The sequence below is a fragment of the Drosophila serrata genome, unplaced genomic scaffold (assembly GCF_035046125.1).
Source record: "Drosophila serrata isolate PLE 108 unplaced genomic scaffold, ASM3504612v1 contig_334, whole genome shotgun sequence".
NCBI classification, from domain to species: domain Eukaryota; kingdom Metazoa; phylum Arthropoda; class Insecta; order Diptera; family Drosophilidae; genus Drosophila; species Drosophila serrata.
In genome coordinates, this window is record NW_028257232.1 from 2,345,567 (window position 1) to 2,368,462 (window position 22,896).

The window sequence follows — 22,896 nt, forward strand, 5'->3', positions numbered from 1 at the left end:
TTAGTTATTTTTGTTTGATATCGCGAATACCGCCCCATAAACGTCTTCGTTTGGTGCCCGATTCTGGCTTATTTGCTTTCCGCTGAGACCACCTTCCACATCTGGCCGGGAATTTAATTAAGTCCCTATGCTTATCGAGGGCACTTGTGTCTAAGTCTTCGTTGCGGCCCTGAGGGCAAACTCATATGGTAGTAAACACACAGATTTCGGACATTTCTGGCTGAGCAAAATGGCCAAAAACACACATGCGAACGAGGACAGACTGTCAGGACGAAAGGAGGAAAGAGAGAGCGAAGGAGACAAATTACACCTTTCGCTGTTTGGGTGTGTGGGTTCGCATTGACATGTCATGGCCTCAAGTGGTATTAATTTTCCGCTTGTCTAGAGTTATTACTCATACGCCGTGGTGTGCGTCACGTGCCGTGTATTTGTTTGAGCCCGAAGCCACGAAGGTGTTTATTACCACCACAATCCTCTCCGGGAGCTAACTGGAGCTGGTCAACCCGCCCTGAAAAACATACCGAAATGACCCCATGTCCATGTGCGTGTTTGCTGCGTGTCTGGTTTAAATTGACGATTTCATAATTGCGCCTTCAAGTGTGCGGAAGTTAATAAGCACTTAAGTCCTGTGAGTGTGTATGTGTGTGTGTGCTCTTCGGACGGCTGCGTGCTCAAGTGGGTATAGGTAGGCTTATGTGGGCCAGGAGTTTGGGGATCGTCTCGACCTAATAAGTTGGCAATTTGTATTATGGTAATTGTATACTGCACAGCCCTAGCCTTGCCTCATTGAGGTTAACAAAATATTATCATCGTGTCGTGGGGCCAGAGCTATTCTACTCCCAAGACTCAAAGCTCGGGGCATCGGGGCCTTTAATTGCATGGCTCTCAAAGCGATTCTGCTTAATTCGCCAGCTGCATTCATTAGGTTTCAGCCCTATTTACTATATAAATGCATATATACATATATATATATGTGCAAGGCTTCACGCACTCATTGCGTAATTGGCACACAGACAGAGAGAACGCTAGAGAAGGTCCCCAATGAGTCGGAAATTTCATTGGCAGCACAGGGAGAAATGTAGCCTGGCTCTTATTTCAAGGATATAGAATTTAATGTTGCTAAAATTTTTGTGTTTATATTTTCAAAGAACAAATTAAGTTTCTGCCTTATATTTGTCCATGTTATTACATCCTTTTAAACAGGAAAGTTGAACACTTTTGTGAGAGGATATATCTCAGTCGAGAGTTGGAATTTATCTCCTTAAACAAACTTCTTTCCCATTTCAAATATGTATATTCCCAGTTTTCTACAGTGCTCACCCTGAGTCATGCAAACTTTAAAGCTCTTTGAGAGGCTGCAACTCCTTGGTCTAAATGGGAAATGCACTTTTATTTCATTGCCCTCACCATGTGCGTGTGTGAGGCATTAAAATCTCCTGCAGGCATTATGCGAATGGCAATGGGGGGATGCGAGTGCCAGTTCAGTGGACAGGAAATATACAGCTCCAGTCTCAGGCAAATGATTTCCATATTCCGGTTCCAACTCCTCTGCACTGCGGCAGGATTCGCAATTGAAATGCCTTTGTCAGGTGTTCGTTTGCCTTTGTCTGATGTCGTGGGGGAAGGGGAAGAGGCTTTTCCTCCCCTTTTTCACTTAAAGAATACACACTAAACACTTCCGCGGATCCGATTTGGACTTTTTGTTTTTGTGCGGCGGCCTTCGTAGTCGTAAATTTGCTTTGGACGACAATAAAATGCAGGAAACATTAAATAAATGAATTGCTTCCTTGAGAGAGAGAGCGAGCGCGCCTTTGTTTCGGCATTTTGCTGCAATTTTCATTTTTGTCGCGCCATCATTTCGCAGTGGTTGGCTCTTAAGAGGAAAGGATGAATGGAAATGGGAGTGGAAATACCTTAAAGTTAAGCACACTTAATGCCTTCTTTGTAAGAACGCTGTTGACAACTTTCCATTAAAGTAATGCTATTAATTACGAGCTTTTTCCAGGCCCAAAGACAAATCTTCCTTACGCCTTGAAATGGAAATTTTCTGGCAAATTTAAAGCCCATAAATCAAATGACACAAGTAGCAAGAAGAGTCCTTGCACACACACACACATGCGAGGCAGGGGGGAAAAAGGATGTGGAAGAGCACTTCGAATTAAGAATTACGACACTCGAATGTGGCTGGGCGGACATTAAAATATGTCATTAGGGTATTAGTCGAGAGCAGCAGCTTAAATGGCATTTAAAATAAACTAAGCAAATACGTGCGTGTGTCCTGCGTCAGCCAGAGGACTCGGAGGACACCCAGCAGCATCAGCAGCAGCAGGAATCCTTTGGCGTTGCCGCCTGCACTTTCTGGCTCATATAAATTGAACTAAATCAGCACTCGAGCAGCAGCAAACAATCACTGCAAAATTTTTATGGTACGACCAGGACTAGGGTTAAGGGGTCCTTACATAAAGTAAAGGGATAAAATTGGTATGTGTGGGAAGGATATTAAATTGTTTAGAAGTAAAAATGCAATTTCTAATGCACATTATTAAACAGAACAATTGACCTAATAAATTAATAATACTTGAAAAAAAAATGTTTACTGACTACAAATTTAATTTGTATTTTGTACCGATAAATTCGAGGAATATTTATATTTTTTTTTTGTGTAGTTAAGTTGTAATTTAAGTTGAATATTTTCCGTTTCCCTACAGCAATCACTGTAACCTATATAATATCGCGTATATGTATAGATGTCTCTTGGTGACATTCAGTTGACTTGCTGCCACCCCTTTTTGGTGCCCTCTTGACCTGCCACCTCTGCCCCTCTGCCCCTCTGCGTTTAATTCCACTTGCTCGAGCGATGCCAATGCCAATTCCCATGTTTGTCCTGTTGCTCCTGCGCCCTGTCTGTGTGACTTGAGCACTTAATTACTTTTTAGATAAATTGTCGTTTTTAATGTCTAGACTCGCCTGCTGCTGTCCTGGGATATTTTCATAGAGAAAAGTAGCAGTAATTAAATGTGCTCACAGCATGCCAGGATTCGGAAGGATCCTGGATCCTGCATGGCGCCAGGGTACACTTCCGACAAAAGGAGAATGCGAAAAGCTTAAATGCTGAAAACTTGAAAATGCTCGCCGCCACTGAGGCATTTTGTCTCGCTCAGATAGAAGGTAATTTATTTATAATTCTCTGGAAAATGTTCACCAATGGAGATTAGAAAATATAATTGTAAGAGGGCTGGGGTAAGCGGACTCCTCTCTCTTCCTTGGCTTTTTGCCTGATAAAAATACCGATATTGGTATTTTATGAAAATTAACGCCGAAGGTCCTCGCCCTCCGGTTCGGATCAGTCGTTTAGATAAAAAAGGTTACGCAAATATTTAAGCAGAGCACTGGAGCATAGGTATATGTATGAGAGTATCTGCGTGTATATCCCCATATAATTTGCAAAGTTTAAAATCAGATAAAGGTGGAAATTGCCCTGGTCCGAGTGAGCCGAAACCCAAATCCGAACTGAAACCAGAAACCAAAGCCATTTAGTTTGCCTGCCAGCGCAGTGACTAAAAACAAACAAATATTTTAACTAGCAGCACACATTGATGAGGGTTGGCAAAAAGGATAATATACAGGATATGCCCGGTCTCGCTTAGCCGAGCTTAATCAAAACAAACACATAATTCCTGCACAATCATAATTTTTGCATAGTTTCACCTCGGCTGCTCCTCGCAAATTCGCTGTGCAAATTCTCCTCAAAATTTTTTGGCACAAAATGTGAGTGTTGTGTGTGTGTGAGTGAGTGTGTGCTTCTGCATGAGTTATATTCCTTTGTGGAATTGTTGGGCGAACAAAGTAATACACATTGTTGTTCGCCAGTTCCTCCTTCAGTTTCTCCATTTTTATGCGAACTCTATGTGTTTCTCATTTTTTATTGCCGCTGGTATATGTGTGTGAGTGTGTGAAGGGTAGGTCCTCGCATTCAAGTCGCACAACAGCAAACAAGAGGCAAGGACCTCAAACAAACACAGACCCACTCACGCTCACACAAGGATACCAGCAATGACACAGTGTTGTGGCGCTTAAAAAAACATAAAATATTATAAAATATTTTACTGCCAGGCCCAGTTATTGTTGCAATGACCTTCGGGCCCTAAATATATTATATCTTTCTCTGCTGCGCCCAGAATATCTGTATTTGTATCAGGAATTCTTGTTTGCTCAGCTGCCTTTTACCCACAGGAAACGTTGAACTCATCACTCTATATACACAATATTTTGAGGGTCCCGCAGGGTGACAGTTTTAATTTTCCATAATATTTGTGATACATTTTTGACTTGAAATACATTTAAATATGGAACTTTCAACTCCACCCCTACAACTAATAAATATATATTCTATTGCGCATCTGGAAAGTTATTTTCAGGACACTGGATCTTCTACAATATTCATATTCTATCAATCACTTTTCCAATCAAAATTTACATTTCATTTAAGAACAAGCTCAGGCCAGGCCATAAAAATGTCTACTTTGAGAATCCAATTTAATTAGAAATATCGTTGGGACTGTTGTCTAGCAAATATAAACATAGCAAGGACTAAGCTCATTATAAGACCAACAGAGCAAACTCAAATGGGATGAGGGCTGAGCTGACGCGACGGTCCGAGAAGTTAATGTGGCTCGAAAATTGCCATAAACCTTTTTGAATGAATACAAATCATTATCACTTTGTTGCTGGCAGCCTTAACCGTAATTAAACCAACTCAACTCAACTTAACTCAAGGGGACACGGACTGGCAGGACAATGGTCGTAGAGTTGTTTGCCAGCTAATAAGACATTCTGGTCGACAGCTTGATGAAGAAGGCCAGGCGGCCCCCAATGAGTGTCCTTTCTGAATGCCGGTGCACGGGAAAAAATTAGAAGTAATAAATGGAAAGTAGAGGTATATAGTTTTCTATATATTTCCTAACACTTAAGTATAAAAATATATTTCATGTAGAGGTTTCAATACATACACACATATTTCATTGAAAATTTCGGAGCTTTTACCAGAAATTTTGCTCGCTGTAATCCCCCTGCTCTTGCCTGTCACAATGTTTATTAAAACAAATGTCCCGAACAAAAGGCTAAATTTGACCCAGATTTTTTGTTTGAGCTCTCTGGCATCTTGTGAGTATGCTGAATGGCTTCATCATTTCTATAAACTTTTCTGGGGCCCCGTCCCAAGACAAAGGCGGTGAGAGGTCTGGCCCCAACCTTAAACAATTAAGTCAGCTGGCAGGACAGGCAGGGAGAAAAGGAGAGACGTGTGGAGGTCAGAGTTCAAGCTTTCGCCTGCACAAAAATCTTAATTATTTTAATTGCAATGCAATCATCAATGGCTGGGCCTCCTCAAATATAATGCCAGCCATTAAATTGTGAATGGGAATGCGAGCAAACAATCGCATTTCACGCAGAGCCGCCGTCGCCGTCGCCGCCGTCGCTCGTTGACAGCTGCTGAAAAGTAGGCTATGGTAATTTTCATTTCCACTTATTTTTCTTTGTTTGTCCTGCGGCTCTTATCAAAAATAATGGCTGATTGTTTGCTGTGTTTGCCTGCCTGGCTGAGCCCCAAGGCTGCGTAAATATGGCAAAATATTGGTGGAAAATATTTGCATAGACACCGGGCACAAGGTAATCCCCCCAAGGGTCCTTTGTTTGTGCTTATTAAATGAGTGGGCACCGGAATAAAATGAATGGTTAAAACTAAGCCTCAACGGAGCCCTGTGTCCTGCATCCTTAAATGCCCTGCCGCTGCTAATCCGATAATCCGCTTAGGACGAAGCAGAAGTTCTCGTCGTGACACATCACCTTTCAATTTGCATTTCAATTCATCTATTTCATCTGTTAGGTTTTGATTGCCCCGATTGATCGCCTCCAACTTAGTGTGAGTTGCAATTAGTGTTTTCAGAGTGACTGGTTAATTATGCAGTAATTGCACTTAATATGCATTTCCGCTGAATTGAGCTCGATTTGAGTTTCGATTGCCCTCAATTACGTATGCAATGGGGGCGAAGCATTCTGATGAATCGTGGAGGCAAGCCACATATCGCTGTGTGTGTTGACGGAAAAACTGAATTTAGTTGCAGGCAGCACAAAAAAGTTGCCAGCTCAAATATTTACTCGTATATGCATTTTTAAAAGACTTAAGTTGGGCTAACAGCACAACCGCTATAGAATATTTTCAGACAAAAAGAACTGAAATATTATATCTATCTAATATGTTGGAATAAACATATAAACAGCGAACAACAACTATTTACATTTTCTTTGCTTTGTATTCTGTATGCATATTTAATCATGAGAAAATAGCATATATAGTATAAATGCTGTATTTAAGTATACAAAATGGAATCTTCAATTTTCGATTCCTGTCTGACTCCCAGGGAGTTTAAAAACTGCTGCCTGTGGACGAGCATAGTCCAGGGTTAACTCTCCCAAAAGTTCGTATAGAGGACGGGCATGCATGGCTTCTAAAACCACTCTCAGAATATTGGTTAGTTTCGGCGGCATTGGAGTTAGCTCAAACGCATTGTCCACAAATCGCAAATTTTGACGCGCTCCCGGAAAGAGCTTTGCCATTGTACGGAGCTGACTGGGCAGCAGACTGATCGATGCGATATACTCGCGTCGATCGTCAAAGACATAGCACTCCATTCGAAAACGCCGAACTGGTGTTGGGGGCCAGCCAGGAAAATTGAACTCCCGTCGCACGTACATCTTAAATTCCAGGAACTGGGCCAACCGAAAGAAAAGCTGCAAGTGCTCATCTTCGGGACACAGTCGCTCATTAATTAGCTCCACCAATAGACCCAATTTCGAGAAAGCCTCTCTGACACTGGGATTGCGCATTCTCTGTGCCAAGTGACAAAAGGCGGCGACAGAAAAACTGGCAGGCAGCAGGGGAGGATCATCGAAATAGGTGAAGGAGGTGGAAGACTGGTCGGTTACGAAGTCAAAGTCCAGAGACGTGGATGATAATTCCAAGGGAACGTGGTCCAAGGACTCACGCAGCATTTGTGGTTGAAATAAGACTTTTAATCCACATGTGGGTTTGCTATTTTTGATTTTTTCCTTTCGACTTGAGTGTGGAATCCCGCTCGTTGGATATTTCTTGATTAGCGACGGGGTCTGTTGACGTTTGGCCATTTTCTGTAATTTAATCCATTGATGTTTACGTCGAAAGGTTTCAGCAATAACAACATTACGTTCAGTTTTGTCCTTTGGAATGGTGCACCTAGCATGCCGTCGCCTATATGCATAAGAAGGTAGAGTATTACGAACTCTTGGTTTAGAATTTTTCTTGTTCAGGTTCTGCTGACTGGAGTACTGAAATTCCCACAGAAGTTTTCGTCGCAGACGAAGCTTTCGTCCTTGCTTTAAGCCCTCGATATATGCCTCGCATGCCATGTGGCCCTGCATTTTCACTGGAATTTTTGGCTGCTCCAGAGATCGAATGCCATAGATATTTTGTTTCGGAGGAGAAACGCCCACCGGCTTCGATGTGGTGCACCGATACGAGAGCCTCACCCAATGTCCCTTGTACCAAGTCCTTCGCACTGCCTTAGATGCATCACGAACTATCTCGAATATCTGGGTCTGGATGGGTGTGTTCTTGACCGCGTCTTCAGACTCAATGTATCCTGTGCAGTACACAATTGAGTAGTTATCCGCTCCGTGATTGCGTTCGATTAGGCGAAGCTCCTCCTCGGTCACCGTGGTAACTCCCCGGTGACTGCGTTTGTCCAGTCGATAACAGTGCACTCTGTGGCAATATTTCTGTTCCTTGGACGACTCCACAGGTGTAATCAGCAGCAGTATTTTACGTAGATCCTTACAGCCGCTTCGTTCCCGAATTAAAGCTTCAACGTCTAACTGGGATTTAGTTTTCTCAATCTCTCCCAGTCGTACCTCAACGGGAAGGTTTGCAATCACTGTGGAACGACTCTGACCGCAAAAAAGACATTTGTCGATTAACTGGGTCCCGCTATCTTCTGAGCAAAAGTTTTCCCCACAGAAAAAATCCAGAGCCTGCGAAATATCGTCACAGAACTGCACCATGTTAGCCAAGTCGTCATATTCGGTTGACGACATGGCAATGGATTTTGAAATTGCCACGATTTTGTGGCTTACACAAAATTTTGTTGGAATAAAGAGGCCTTGGAAAAGAAATTTGTTAACAATTTTTTAAATCACAGATAATTTTCTGTATTTACTCACTTAAAATTTTCTGTCAAAATATTCCTGAATTACTAAAAATATATAATGGAAACAATACCGATTTTTTCACAGACTTTTGTAATAACTTACTACTGGTTCGTATGAAGTGTACTGATATAATGACCAAGTTTTCAATGATAGGTTATAATGAAAACTTCAAAAATATATGAACGACATAAACCCCAAATTTAAAAAAAAAAAAAAAAAAAAATCAATCAGGTTATTGTAATTTTAGTCGGGAACTTGAAACGCAGTGAAGGAAACATTTCCGACCCCATAAATTATATATATTCTTGATCAGGATCAACAGGCGAATCTTTCTAGGCATGTAGGAAAAAAAATATTTTTTTTTGCAAATTTTTTCAAAATTTTTTTACGTTTCAAATTGTCAAAAATGGCTGAAAATTTTTAATTTTTGAATTTGTATATTAATGTATACAGATTTATTAACCCAATGAAAACTAGCATGGTAAAGCTTTTCGACCCTAAATAAGTGCATTTTTGGCATAGTTATGAATATTTTAAACTTTGATTGGTTGTAAAAATTGTCACATAAAAGTTTGAATAAATATATTTCAAAGAATGTGAAATCTTTAAGTTTTGTTATGATCGATTTCCTATAATTTAGTTGCAAGCTGCATGGATATATATACTTCGGCTTCCCCAAGTGTGTTTCCTTTCTTGTTTGAAATAATACATACAGCTTAGCTAATAAATAAATAAATAGACATTCTGTCTTCAGAACTAATGTGTTTTATTCCCCAACTCCAGGTACATTTATATTTATATTTATATTGCTCTGTGAAAAACTTGCTCGACTGATAAACAATTTCATAAAATGTAAAGCTGATTTCCCCGTCAATACTCCCTTCGGGATCCTGAGAGTTCCACGAAAAAATAAACACACAAAGCCCGGGCAATCATTTGTTCCGTGCGGGACAAGTTGCAACCCAAATGGCTGCTGTTGCAACTACTGTAGTTTCTAAATAGAATTTTATTAAAATCGCTTGTTAAAAACTTTTGCACATTGAAAAAGTTCCAGCTATTTTCCTGTTTTGTTTTTTTGTATGTTTTTTTTTGCCTGTTCGTTGGCCGTTGGGATTGTGGCAGGGCGGAAATTGGTTGGACAGCGGCGCATAAAGCACACAAAAATGTGCGTCAATAACAGGCAACATGCAACGTGGGTCCACATCGGAACAAAAGCCAATCAAAAGTTTTTCGAGGGCGAAAAAAGTAAAGTAAATAGGAGCTTCGATGCAATCGGCTGTGCATAGATTTAGCCACCAAGCCCAGCAATTACCCAATCACCCTAAAACCCATCTAAATTCCCCCTCAGGAAGCAGCCGGAGGAGTTGGCCCTTTCCCACCTCGGCAAGGGGATGCACCTGTCAGAGATCGAGATACCGCGATAAGTCGACATATTGTGGGATGGGTTGGTATTAGAAAATACACAACTGAGGGCAACAAAATAGTGGCCATAAATAGAAGAAAACTTTGTGACTTTACAGAAAATTTTGAATGTGAAAAAGGAGTTTCTTTTAAACTCAAATATTAGGGAAAGAGCTATAATGTATTCCCGTAGAACTATACACACTTAAGGCTTATGGAAAGTAATGTTTATTACCTATTTATTTATCTGAAATAATTTAAAAAATTTTGTGTAAGACAGTTCAAGGGTTTTCTATTAATTTTAGATGAGTTTCCTTTCCATTTCAACCCAAAATATCTCCCTGAACTTATAAACATTTTTATAAAACTTGATTGGAATCCTTTTTACTACCAAATTGACGGGCAGTGCGGATGGGGGCGCCTGCCTACACACCTTTGGGGGAGCTGTTGGCGGTACAACGCGGCAGACAAGTAGTTAGCATAAATTTGCCATAAATTCGCTAAGAAGTGATTTGTGGTGTGTGCGCTGTAGCTTTTGGCCATAAATTAAGCCTCACTTTTTATTTTGCATACACTTGGCAGGGAAATCAGGGGGGAAAAAAAAGGTAAAATGTAAACAATTATCTGCGTGCCCGCAGCTGCAGCCGCAGGAGTCGCAGGATCCATTGGAGATGCCACACATGCGTTCAGAGGACATACGACGGTGGCGATGGCAACTGAGATTTATGCGATTCGCACACACCCCAACACACACATGCAGCCACATAAAAAGAGTCCTGCCAAAAAGAGAAAGGAATTCGCAGGCTTTTGATTAATTGCCGCCACATTTTACTCATCGCTGGTGCCTCACTTGGCACCACTTTCCACATTCCGCTCGAGAAAACCCTCTTCTACTCTCACACATTTTCTCCTTTTTCTCGAGCTTTGCCAGCTCGACTCTTGTGTTTTTCTTCTGGCCAGCTGCATGGTTTATTTGCAGACACGTAGCACTCGCAGTCGCAGTCCCTTTCGCCTTCATAAATATCATAAAAATCCTAAAAAAATATGGGAGAAAATATATATAGAGATGTGTATGCCGTCGGCGGCGGCGGCTGGCGTCGTCTAGGAGCTGCGGGCCAAACCGGAATTTATGCGCAATTTATGCCCCACACTCGGATTTTACTGTTACAGATTGTATTGAATAGATATATGTGGAAAGATTTCGCTGGCATATGGTGGGGCGAAATCTTGATAATAAACGACTGCTTGCCATTCAATTGCAAATTTCCCACCCGCCCGTTGAAATATTGTTTCTTTTTGTCCGAGAAAAACTGCAGGCCACGCGAGTACATATTGGTTGGGATATTCCCTAAACTGAAAGTTTCCGGGATTATGATGATATTTTGGAAGGAGAGAGTGCTCTGCCAGGGAAATCCCTCGACTCGCACCATTTTCCATCCTCAAGTGCCGCTGCCAGTGCTGCGCCACATTGCGTATACGCCGCATTAAACATTTAAGCACGGAGACTGTAATTCGTTTTTATTGGCAAACGCAGCTGATTTAACAATTTCGCCGCCGTTCAACTTAATTTCAAGTTGCCTCGTGTCTCGTGTCCTTTCCCGTGTCTCCTCGCATTTCGCATTTCGCATTTGTGGCACTTTCAGTTTGAGTTTTTCGGAGCTCGAGCGCGCGTGTGTCAATATTTGTGGGAAAGGAAAATGCTTTGGCAGGGCAACAAAGTTAAAAGTAAATGCCCTGGCTCTCCCCTGTGCTCTTCTTACTTCGTTATTCCGTTATTTTTTTTGTTGGCCAATAAATAAAATCCTTATCAATTGAAAATTGATTGATACACGCGCTTAGGTGCTTGGGCCTGATCCTACCAGGGAGTGCCGGCAGCAAAATCATCATCTTCGGCAGGCAATAACCCCATATGGACAGCTAATAGATGTGTTTTTTGCAAGGGAATGCACTGTGAAAATATCTCTAGGGATATGCGGATGCTAACGAATATTTATGAATTTTTTGGTAATATTCTAAACCTTTAAAATTACTCTATATATACGTAAATTAAACTTTTATCAAAGTAGAACGATTTGAAGTTAAAGATTAATTGTATATCAATTATTTGCATCATAATTTGCATAAGAATTCATCATAGTTTTCTTCTTACAAGGTTTTAACATTTTCTGCTGATCATTTTCCATCATATATTTTTCTCTCAGTGCACCTGTGTGCGTGCCTTCATCATCAACGGACAAAATAATACAAAAAAGTGTGCAAAAAGTAGATGACGAAATGATTAATGGTCATTTAAGATTAGCTAAAGTCACATCCAGACATACTCTTAGAGGAAAGCTTAGCGGAAAGTGAGGGAAAAATAGAAGAAGGAAAAAAAGGAAAAAGGACGACGCACACGCCCCCGATTTGTTCGAGGGGCGGTGGCCCTTTCCCGTTTTTAGGTGGCTGCCCCGCCCATTTGTTTGTTTGTTTGTCTATTTACAGTTAGGTAGCCAATTTGAACTTTGAACCTCGGATCAATCAATCTGCTATTATGTTTATTGTTGCTCTTGTAGTAATTCTTACACGTAATTGCTTTTTGATTTTTTTTTTTTTTGCCTTCGAATATCTGTGTATCTGAGTATCTGTGAGAGAGCCTTTTTTGAAAATTGCATCATCATCAAGTCGTTGTCATCGTCCTAGTCCCCCGTCTTGATGGATTGGCAAACATTTGAACAAGACAGAAGGGAGCCCGAACCGGACCCATCCTCGGGGTCCATCCATCGGCATATGTTAAATATTCGATAGGAAGTCCTTGAAGCGAATCCCCATTGTATTTGGCTAATGGCGCCGTCGCCCTATCTCAACCTGCCTATCTCTCATCCCACACACATTTCTCTATTTTTAGGTATCGTGGATACGCAAAAAGGATTATCATCTGCTTACGGTCGGCTTAACAACCTACAGCAGCGATGAGCGATTTAGTGCCACGCACTTGAAGCATTCCGAGGTGAGTCCTGCCAACTAATTTGCATTGCTGATGGCCAACCTACGGGGGGTTAGCGAGGTTTTAAGGCAAGAAGCCCAAGCTGATTGCATCGTATCAGAGACCTGCATACGAAATTATATGCCAAACACTTGGGGGAAAATTTATAGCTCAAGCCATTTAAGATTTTATTGAGATAAAATAGAAATTTTGCAAAAATTAAAGGAGAAATAATGTCTCTGAAAAATCTTTGGAGAGCCAAGTTAATCAGGTAAAACGTATTATTTAATACCTCTTCAGTTTTTTAATAATCTATAAGTCATATTAATTTTAAGTGATAGAAAACCCCTTCTTGATTTCTGATTTCTCCCAGTGCACTCTCCATCTTTGCTCTAGCCACCGCTCCCTGGTTGAATATTTGCTGCATTGTGAGCTTTTCGCCTCCGGTCGGCCTCGAATTGCCGAGACGTGACAAAAATTCAGTGCGGAATATTGCAAAATATTTTCGCAACTGCAGCGCAGCAAATTGACTTCCAGGCGGAATGGCAAATGTCATCTCTCCCCCCCTCGGTGGTCTTTAATTCTAGCATGTCCCCTATTTTCCTGGCCTATTTTTTGTCCGATTTCCCCATTTCGATTCACTGTTTCTGTTTCTGAATTTTGTGCTCTATGTTCACATGTTGTTTTTCTTTTTTTGTGTCACTTGCAGGATTGGACACTGCAAATCAAATTCGTGCAGCTACGTGATGCCGGCGTCTATGAGTGCCAGGTGTCCACCCATCCGCCCACCTCGATTTTCCTGCACCTGAGTGTCGTCGGTAAGTAGAGGCCGGAATTGCCTCGGTAACGGCTACGGTCTCGTTTTTCGGTTTTTCGATCTGTTTTCTATTTGTGATTCGGGCGAGCACCGGGTGATTTTCTATAATTTCACGCCTTGATAGCTTTTCTGTTTTTCTGGCCAGGCCGAAACGAAATAAACAAATGCCGGCCGAAAAGAGAGTCCACCGGAATGAGTCCTGAGCCAGCCACATTTTTGTGTTACGTTCTCGGTGCGCTCAAGCTGAAATTAGAAATGTCCATATGCCACAAGAAGGTGGAACGGGCCAGGAAGAGGAGCAGCACCAGGCTTCGGCAAAGGGTTCGAAAGGGGTGGGCTTGGGTTGGAGCCCAGCCTGACTGACTGCGTTCTCATGTTACCAACTCGGTTTCGGTTCGGGCCAAATGGCAACGACTCAGCAAGTTCTCAACTCATCGCGCTGTCCTTGGCTAACTGACGCACATTATTCTGAATTTAACAAACAATTTACTTTGAATGTGCTGCGCCTAATGGCCTTTTCTGCTTCTTGCCCAAGCTTCTTGCCGTTTTCCGCAAAAACAAAGCCACTTCGTTGGCCCACATACATGGAAACTGAAGTGACAGGCCGGGCTACACATTTTCCTCTGCTGCTGCTGGGCTGTCTGCCAGATGTATTTCATAAATTTTTGGGGGCACTTTCGGCGGCGCTCTGTGAGCCAAATTGATAACTGTCAGGGATGGATGCTAACCGATTTAGTCGCATGATAATAAAGGATTTGACTTTGACACGGTTTGACCCCAGGGAAGCTGAAAGCCAACCTTTGAACTGTATCTCAAAGGGAAACGAAAGGTCTAAGGTTAAAATAGCTACGCTTCGTTAATGCTAGACATATTTTTTCGGGGAAATAAAGGGGGAGTAATTCAGTTGGTTAAAAAAAGAAACCAAGTTTATGTATATTTTTTAAACAATATATAAATTGGTGGAGCTGTATAGGCAATGATTTAATGAGCTTTAGTTTTTAGATTCAAATAATATTCACTCAAATGCGCATAATTGAGAACTTTTATATTTTAAATATAAATATAAATATATGTTATTGATGTTCGTAGGCAAGAAAACCTAATATATTAAATATATATTTTAATATGCTAATTTTTTAGGTAAATCAATGTTTTTCAAACATCATAACTAAGCCAAAACTTCATTAATTTCAATTCGGAAAGCTGTCCCATGCTAGTTTTTGTTAGGCAAACAAATCAGCATATTTAATTTAACATTTCAGAAAATTCACAATTTTGATCAATTTTTGACAATTTTAAAGATGTGACCCCTTAAAAAATTTCGAAAATTTAAAAAAAAATTAAATTTTTGCCGGACATGCTTAGATCGATTCGCCTTTTCATGCTGATCAAGAATATATATGATCTATAGGGTCGGAAATGACTTCATCACTGTTTTGCAAGCTTCTGACTGAAATCATAATACCCTGCAAGAGTATAGTAATACACAAAGCAAAAGTTGTCGCCAAAGTCAGAGTTAGTTTTCAAACTATCATAAGGAAATTAATTAAGTTTGGCTGTTTACTTTGAAAATACATATACAAATTGTTGCATCACTATTAATTAAAACAATGTAATGGGTGCCATGGCAATAAGGGAATCCATTGAAAAATAAATGAATATAATATAGATGAATATAGATAATATAATTGTAATGGTTAAGACTTACCACAGTAGAGGACAAACTGTTGATCATTGCTTAATTCCTTCCTTCTTGGTGACTTCTATCAAGATTTCCGTAGTATCATCGAAGTTGTTCACATGTATTGCGCTGGTCAGTTGCACTGCTCAGGTGGCGATCACTAACACTTGCACTATCACAATCGATCTAACCACTGCGACGGCCGCGGACTGAATGAGGCCAGAGCGGCGGTAGTGCCCCTATTTATAGTCCGCGAGTAAAGAGAACAGAGAATGTGAGAGCGAGAGAGTAAGTGAGTGGAAGAGATGCACACAGAGTGTAAGTCATACAAGGAGAGGGAGAGAGGTAGAGATCGATTGATTTTGCATTCTCTTCTATATTCAACGATCGCTGGCAGCTAAACGATATAGCTATATAGCTATATATATATATATATATATTTATATGTATAATTTATATATATTTATTACGTGTCTTTTTTAATTTTAACTAAACACGAGGTTAGCTTGCTTCTAAGTTGTTACTTATGGATAAAATAAATATACATATATGCTTACAAATTAATTAGCATACAAAAAATAAGCTCTACGAAGCATACAAAATACTTCAAATATGCCCAATAGTTAAAACCTAGTAAACTTTAATTTCAATCAAAGTTTTTTTTTTTGGTGGGTCACAATTTTAAGTTTAACCTGCAAGCCAAACTAATCCTATAAATTCTCCTCTCTACCATATTTTCAAAAAAACCCCCTAAAAATCGATTGGTTAGAAGCGCGCGCCGAAATCTCCGGACCCCCCATACGATATTTAACGCCGGGCTCAACTCTGCGACTGCAATGCCGCGTCGTACAGAATACCGAGGCCTCCGAGTATATATTCTGGTATCACGACAACCGCATGATTAACTATGACATTGATCGGGGCATTAACGTGTCCACGGAGCCAGGTGAGTCCCGATACCGGCCTCTACCGTGCCAGGACCCCCTGACGCCTGATGTCCTTGTATTCATTGCAGACTTTCAATCATCCGAGCTTACCATCCAGCGAACACGGCGCGAGCACTCGGGAAATTTCACCTGCGTGGCCAGCAACACGCAGCCGGCCAGCGTTTTGGTTCACATCTTCAAAGGTAAGTTGTTAACCGAACAAAAATTTAAAATCAAAAATGCCATTCAGCTGCTACTACAATAAAAGACACAAAAAAAGACGATAGATGCCATATTCTCATAAAATAAAGAGGAAAAATAATTTAATTTGGCGTTTAAAAGAATTCAAAGGTTTTCTAAATAAATAAATAAACATGACTGAACCAATTTTTTGGGTCTGAATACTATATGAACAATAGTTTTGCATAATAAAAACCTGATTTAAGCATGCCACAAAATTCTTTTACATGCCAATAATAGGGATTATAGTTCCCCAGTATTTTCAACAAATTCCTCAATACAATGCATTACCTTTATATTCTCTCCATTAAATATACACATAAACTTGTTTTTGCCATTGCACAACCGAATTATGCTCCGTTCTCTCTTTCTCTGCCAGAAAAAATATCAATTATGTCCGCCCAATGAAATTAAAACTTTGTATAAACAAGATAACTGCTCATTTGCGAATTCATGATATTTTTACATCTGTATCTCGGCAGCTGTATCTGTATCTGTATCTGCATGCTGTATCCCTCTATATCCCTGTATCCGGTAGCTCTTTCGCAGTTCATATATCAGCCTGATGCTGGCTAAGAGCGAAAACAATAAAAGTAATTTATGAAAATTACACGGCCGCAAGCATGTGGATTAAAAATGCCCGAGCACGGTGTGTGCCAGGCAGAGCCATTTGGCAGGCAAAACTGCCATTAAAGCCGGGCCATAAACACGGCGACAGGGAAAAGAAAGAGAGGAAACACAAAAAAGGGAAAGAGAGAGCAGATACAGGAGACGGTAGAGACTGCGACTAAAACAAAGAGTGGCCCACGTAGTTAGTGCTTGTCATAATTTATAAGTTTCTGGCGCGATGAAGCGACGACGCTCATTAGCATTTTGTTGGTTAAGCTCACATTTCGCTCCTTCTCCTCCTTCCTTAGATGTGTGTGTGTTTGTTTAAGCTGTGTGTTTTTTTAATTAAATTTTTGTGCAAATTTCATTTTCATACTCACACCCTACCCCTGTTTCTTTTTGCTTCCTTCCGCAGGCGACCATCCGGCTGCCATGTATCACGGCCATGTGGGCGGCTCCACGAAGACAATGCAGTCCCAGCTGCATATGATTATGATAATCATTGCCAGCGGCTATCGGATATTCCACACGAGTGTATATATGAAGATCGTGTAAACGCTTAAAGGTGCCGCGCGATGGCGGAGGAGAGAGCATTTGTAACTATGTCATCGGCAGGAGCCGGAGGAGCAGGATCCCCTCCCCCATATGGAGGCCCCTGAAGGAAGACCTAATCTAACACTAATTTTAGTTATTTCTCTACTACTTACTAATGGCATCTCCCGACATACATACGTACTACCCTACACCTTAAGCAGGGATGCCCGGGCAGGGGGCATCGCTGACCTACAGTCTAAGCCAAAACTATCAGAATCAAACTTAAGAACTCAATCTCTCTACATATGTCTAAAGTCGACAGGTGTGCGTGTATACAGACAGCCCTTTAGTCCTTTAGTGCGTGTGTGCTTGTGTGTATGAGTGTTTTTGTTTCGTTAATGTATAAGTGTCGAACTTGGCCAAAAGGATGCAGCCTGTGCCGCAGATGTATTATATATAAAAAAAGGTAAACTTTGCAGACTACTAACGAAACTTAAGAGAGAGAGCGCGGGAGCGAGCACCAGGAGCTTTTATCCTTCAGATATTTTTCGTCAACTCAAGGATCCTTCGCGGAATCCTTGCGCGGCTTACACCAGCCCAGCTCAACGTTCAGAACTGACGTGCATTTCCAATCTAGAACTCATATTTTTACAAGTTAAGAACTTAGTTTCGGCAAGCGCAGCCACAAAGAGGGACAGACACTCAATCATTCGGATCTGATTTACGCAGCATTGTACAGACAACCACTTAACTGATTAAAATGGATTTAGCTAAAGGAATTTGGTTTTACCCGAAGAGGACCTTGAGAATTAAGCTGTAAATAAATTATTTGTTAAACTAAACTAAACTAAATTACATAAATAAACTACTGCGGTTAAGTGAGTGGTTATTTGCACTTGATGCAAAAAAATTAAGTTAAAAGCAGTTTGGCAAGAAGTTGTTAATCAAAAAAGAAAGGAAAACATGAGAAAACATAAGAAAAGGAAACGAAAACCAAACAAACATGAAGCGAACAGAGTAATCAAAATAAACTAATTGTCTAACTTAAGGGATATTTAGCAATTTTTAATTAGTGGACATAACTTTTAACTGTCTTAGCAATGGCGACTAACTAAAGGAGCATTCGGGGAGAGAAGGCTTCCATTGAGTGTGTGTGTAAATATCGCAGAAATGATTTCTAGCCCGTAAGTCTGTGTAGTTAAATGTAACGAAAATTAACAAAACCAAGACAGAGAAAACCATCAAACGAAAACTGAAACAAATAAAACATAATAAAATTATGCAAAATATAAAAGAAAAAAAAAACCAAGCAAGTCTTTAACTTTAAGGTGGCTTTCAGATTATTTCCCCGAGTATCCTGGGAGCAGCTCGATCCAATGCGTTGCCTGCTCCTTGAGCCAAGGATTCCCCATCTTGAGTTAATAAAACCAAAGTGTGTGGCGGCAAAATAGCGACGACGATGGCCCTGACGATGACGAAGATGAAGATGAAGTTGATGGCCTTCATCCGGGCGACACTTGATGCCTGTCCTTCGCCTCGGATTTCTGTTAGCTGAATCCTTGCTAGCTGGGTAATTAAGTTTTAAATTGCCCCACTTTCCACCGCAGAAACTTGCTCCGTTCAATGGAACTTTGATTTGTTGCTAATTCCATTTTTGTTGAATTGCGAAACCGAGTTTAATGAACTGCCCGGGCCATGACTCAGCCTCAAACTCAAACTTGGCTTAAACAACGGGTAAGAGTGGAATGTGCAGCTGCAATCCAATTTGATGGTTATGCTAACCGCATTTGAACGAGCAAACTCGGAACACAAAAGCAAACATGGACGCAGTAAAACCGAAAAGCAGATTGGGCCAACAGTGTTGGTTAGTGTGCCAATGGCCAAGAGGCAAAACAATAACAAAACCAAGTACAAAATTAAAAAAAAACACCAAGCAAAAACCAAAACAAAACAAAGGCAAGGCAAAGGCAGCAGCATCATCAAAAGTTGCCCACAAGAGGCAACAGTTTCTGCATACGACCATAAACACACCCTCAAATATATTGTTATTATGTGTTATATCAAAAGCCACTCCACTCCCTCACATGGGTGGGGGCGTGGCAGCCGCTGCAGGCGTCCAAATAGAAAAGTCAACTCAGCAAACATCTTTCCGTTGGGAGTTGTTGGAGCCAAGAGAATGAAGGACTGCCAGACATTCCACATCGCATTCATTTACTCCACAGAAAGTCATAGAGACCAACTCTGATTTAATAATATTAAGAGAAGAGTTTAACAAGGTGCTTTAGAAATAGAGGACAAATATTTTTGACAGCAAGAATAAGTACTAAAATTAAAATAAAGGCTTTAAAATTGGTTTAAATGGGTGAAATTTCAGTTTGTATATTGCATTGCTTATTTGGTTTATTATCTGTTCATTAATGTTTAATATGTTTAAATTTTTATGAAATTATGCTCTATACGGAGAACAGATAAAATAGTACACCTAATAATTCTTTATATTTTTACAGATTAAATAAGAACGGAAGATAACTTCGAAAAGCCGAAGTTTTTATACCCTCGAGTTAGTCATAGGGATAGCATGTTCAATCGATCATAACTTAGCCAAAAATTCACTAAATTCAATTCGGAAAGCTGTTCTGTGCTAGTTTTTGTAATGTAAACAAAACTGCATACTCTATTTAAGCTTTAAAAAATGTTAATTTTTTGCCAATTTTTTTTTTAGCTTTTATCTCTGTAACACCTTAAAAAATTTCGTAAATTTTGAAAAAAAAAAAAATTTTTTTCAGACATAGCTAGATCGATTCTGATTTTTACGCTGATCAAGAATATATATGATTTATAGAGTCGGAAATGACTTCTTCACATAGATTTTGGCTAAAATAAGAATACCCTGCAAGGTAATACAAGTAAAATTCTTATTAATTACTTCCTTACGGAATACATTCTTACTAATGCTTTCTAGACTCTTTCAGTCAAGCTTAAGTTATAAAACCAACTTCTCAGCCTTAAAATAACCTCCTTTCATCATAAATTCCCAACTATTCTTAGCTCTCTCTTATCAGCAATTATTCGAAAACCCAAAAAGTAAGCAATTTGGCACAACAGAATTCCTTGAAGAGTCCAAATCGATGAGTCAAAATCAAGGCAGCCTTTGTCTGCTACTAATTCCTTTTGACATTAAATATACATACATTGCCCTTTTGGATCGGGGGCAGGCATTAAGTCATTCTCGACTGTGAATGGACCAGTGAACAGTAAAGGCCAAGAGGGCCAACAGCAGCCGGCCAAGTGAGGCGTGAATTTCGGCCATGTTAACGCTCAACGCTGCGAAAGAGGCAACCGAAAACGGGGCCTGAGGGAAATTTAACAAATGCAAAACGCATTATAACTGTATTTATGTGCACAGAGTGTGTTGTGTGTGTCCAGGGAGGAGGGGAGGTGTGAGTGTGTAAGCTGTTGTCGGTCAAATGCGCACACACAATGCGCATACGCCCCGTAAGCCCGCTGGCTGGCCATGCCTGATGCCTGATGCCTGTCATAAAAATTCCAATTTAGTTTCCAATTGCTCGACTTAAAGTGCTCCGCCATTCATGCGAGTGTCCCTCCTTATATTGTGTGTGTGTGTGTGTGATGGCACTTCATAATAAACTTAACGACGCACAATTATGCTACAAGTTGGCAGTTTGGGAGTAGCAGAGACAACGACGCTGACGATGAATGCAGAGCCCAGCAATTTCGAAGGCAGCATTACGTTACTCATACGCCCCGTTGCCACTGCCGCTGCCAGTGTCTCTTGTCAGGGCCTCTCGCTTTTACATTTAGACGCGTCTTGTAATTCAAAATGACAGACACGTACAGCGGGAAAACGGCCTGTTGAAGCGCCCTGCCAATGGTTTTATTATCGCATACACCAGAGCCAGAAATCGATAGCCATTGTAAAAGTGGCAGACGAAGGACCTCTCAGAGCCATCACCATTCATTAGGGCATTAGTTTTGAGTGCATTGAGCACACTCCAAGCTCGGGACTTCTGACTCCTGACTCCTTAAGCTTGGCCCTCCTCCCTCCCCCTCAGCCGTAGACCAATTTAATTGAACTGCATCGAGTCGACCACAATTGAGAGTTTTTCACTTAGGTTATCCAAGCCACAAAATGTTGGCCAGCCTCACTGATTCTGAGATGTCAGAAAAATTTATGGAAATTGGTTTGGCAAAATTGGTAAATCATCAATTAAATTGTGGCTAGAACGTATCAAATTGCAATGCAATTACCTAAGCAGCACCTAGCCAAAGAGTAAAAGATTCAAACTGCACTAATGTTAAATATATAAGTATCGATATATAAAATTCCCTTAGCCTTGCTCTCCTGCTGCTTCACTCGGCAATCAAATCAACTCAAATCATGGATGGCTCCTGAAAGACTCTTAAAGCTGCTTACTGAATGCCCAATTACCGAAACTTTTACGGAAAAAGCACTTTAAGTTAACATCCCACAGCCATTAGCTCAAGGTCGTCCTCCTTTGTGTGCACATAATGGAAAGCAATTATTTGCCCAACTTCTTATACACGCACATCCCCTGGGAAGCAAACCGAAAACTCTGTCAGAATACAAAGTACACGCAGTTAGAGAGAGCGGCCGCAGATTAATCGAATGCGATTGAATATAGGTAGGCAAATACTCGTTGTACAACCATCACCTAGATCGAACAATTCCAGACTGGGGACCACTTCAAAACGAAATGGAAAAGTCACAGAAAGAAAGCTTGGAATATATCTTTATACATGTAAACAGGAAGAAATTTTGGTAACTTTTGGATTTAATAAGGTAAGAACAAAAAAAGTCCAAATACTTACACAGCTTGGAATCTTAAGGTTGAATGTAAACTTCTCTGTCGTCAGTATTAACTATGCTCAGTAATTATCTATGACCAGTAAGATCAGTTACTAATTTTGAACACTAATAAACAGTGACTTGCAACTTTTGTAACACAACCCATTCCTAAGACATGCCTGGCAGAAGTCATTTCGTTCCGGGGATATGATATGATGTTATGATAACTATGATCAGTAAGTATCTATGACTAGTAAGTAACTCTGAACAGAAAGTATCTATGACCAATGAGTAACTCTGAACAGTAAGTATCTATGACCAATAAGTGTGTATGTATGATCAGTTACTAACTTCGAACACTAATAAACAATGACTTGCAACTTTTGTAACACAACACATTTCTGATACTTGGCCGGCAGCAGTCACTTCGTTCCGGGGATGTTAGAACCAGTTGAGAATCATATGCATAGAGAGAGATGTGATTTGGAACAAATTTGAGAGCAAGCTATTTAAATGAAACTATGCAGTTATTCTTCTATATAATTTCACTAGTATATAAATCGGAGCATGACGAATCGGTGGACTATATATAAACATATATATATCTGAAATAGGAACAATCGGACGATTTATAAAACTATGATCAGTAATTAACCA

At 40.4% G+C, this 22,896-nt stretch overlaps 2 protein-coding genes across 2 annotated transcripts in view; one reads left to right on the forward strand and one right to left on the reverse strand.

Moving 5' to 3' along the window:
* Positions 1-18,716, forward strand: part of dpr13 (defective proboscis extension response 13) — a 40,700-nt gene extending 21,984 nt beyond the window's left edge. The window contains exons 3-7 of the mRNA XM_020944882.2: positions 12,527-12,628; positions 13,314-13,422; positions 15,872-16,048; positions 16,118-16,231; positions 17,293-18,716. Coding sequence (XP_020800541.2) covers positions 12,527-12,628; positions 13,314-13,422; positions 15,872-16,048; positions 16,118-16,231; positions 17,293-17,432 — 642 coding nt within the window. The 3' untranslated portion in view covers positions 17,433-18,716. The remainder of the gene's footprint in view (positions 1-12,526; positions 12,629-13,313; positions 13,423-15,871; positions 16,049-16,117; positions 16,232-17,292) is intronic.
* Positions 6,292-8,464, reverse strand: LOC110177909 (uncharacterized). The gene is made up of 2 exons (XM_020944880.2): positions 8,254-8,464; positions 6,292-8,192 (listed from the first exon to the last, which is right to left on the reverse strand). Exon 2 carries the CDS (start codon positions 8,125-8,127, stop codon positions 6,391-6,393), a length of 1,737 nt encoding a protein of 578 aa, XP_020800539.2. The 5' UTR covers positions 8,128-8,192; positions 8,254-8,464; the 3' UTR covers positions 6,292-6,390.
* Positions 18,717-22,896: the final 4,180 nt, after the last annotated feature.

Excerpts from the sequence above, each read along its gene's own strand:
- LOC110177909 (XM_020944880.2), bottom strand. The coding sequence starts at position 8,127 with ATGTCGTCAACCGAATATGACGACTTGGCTAACATGGTGCAGTTCTGT.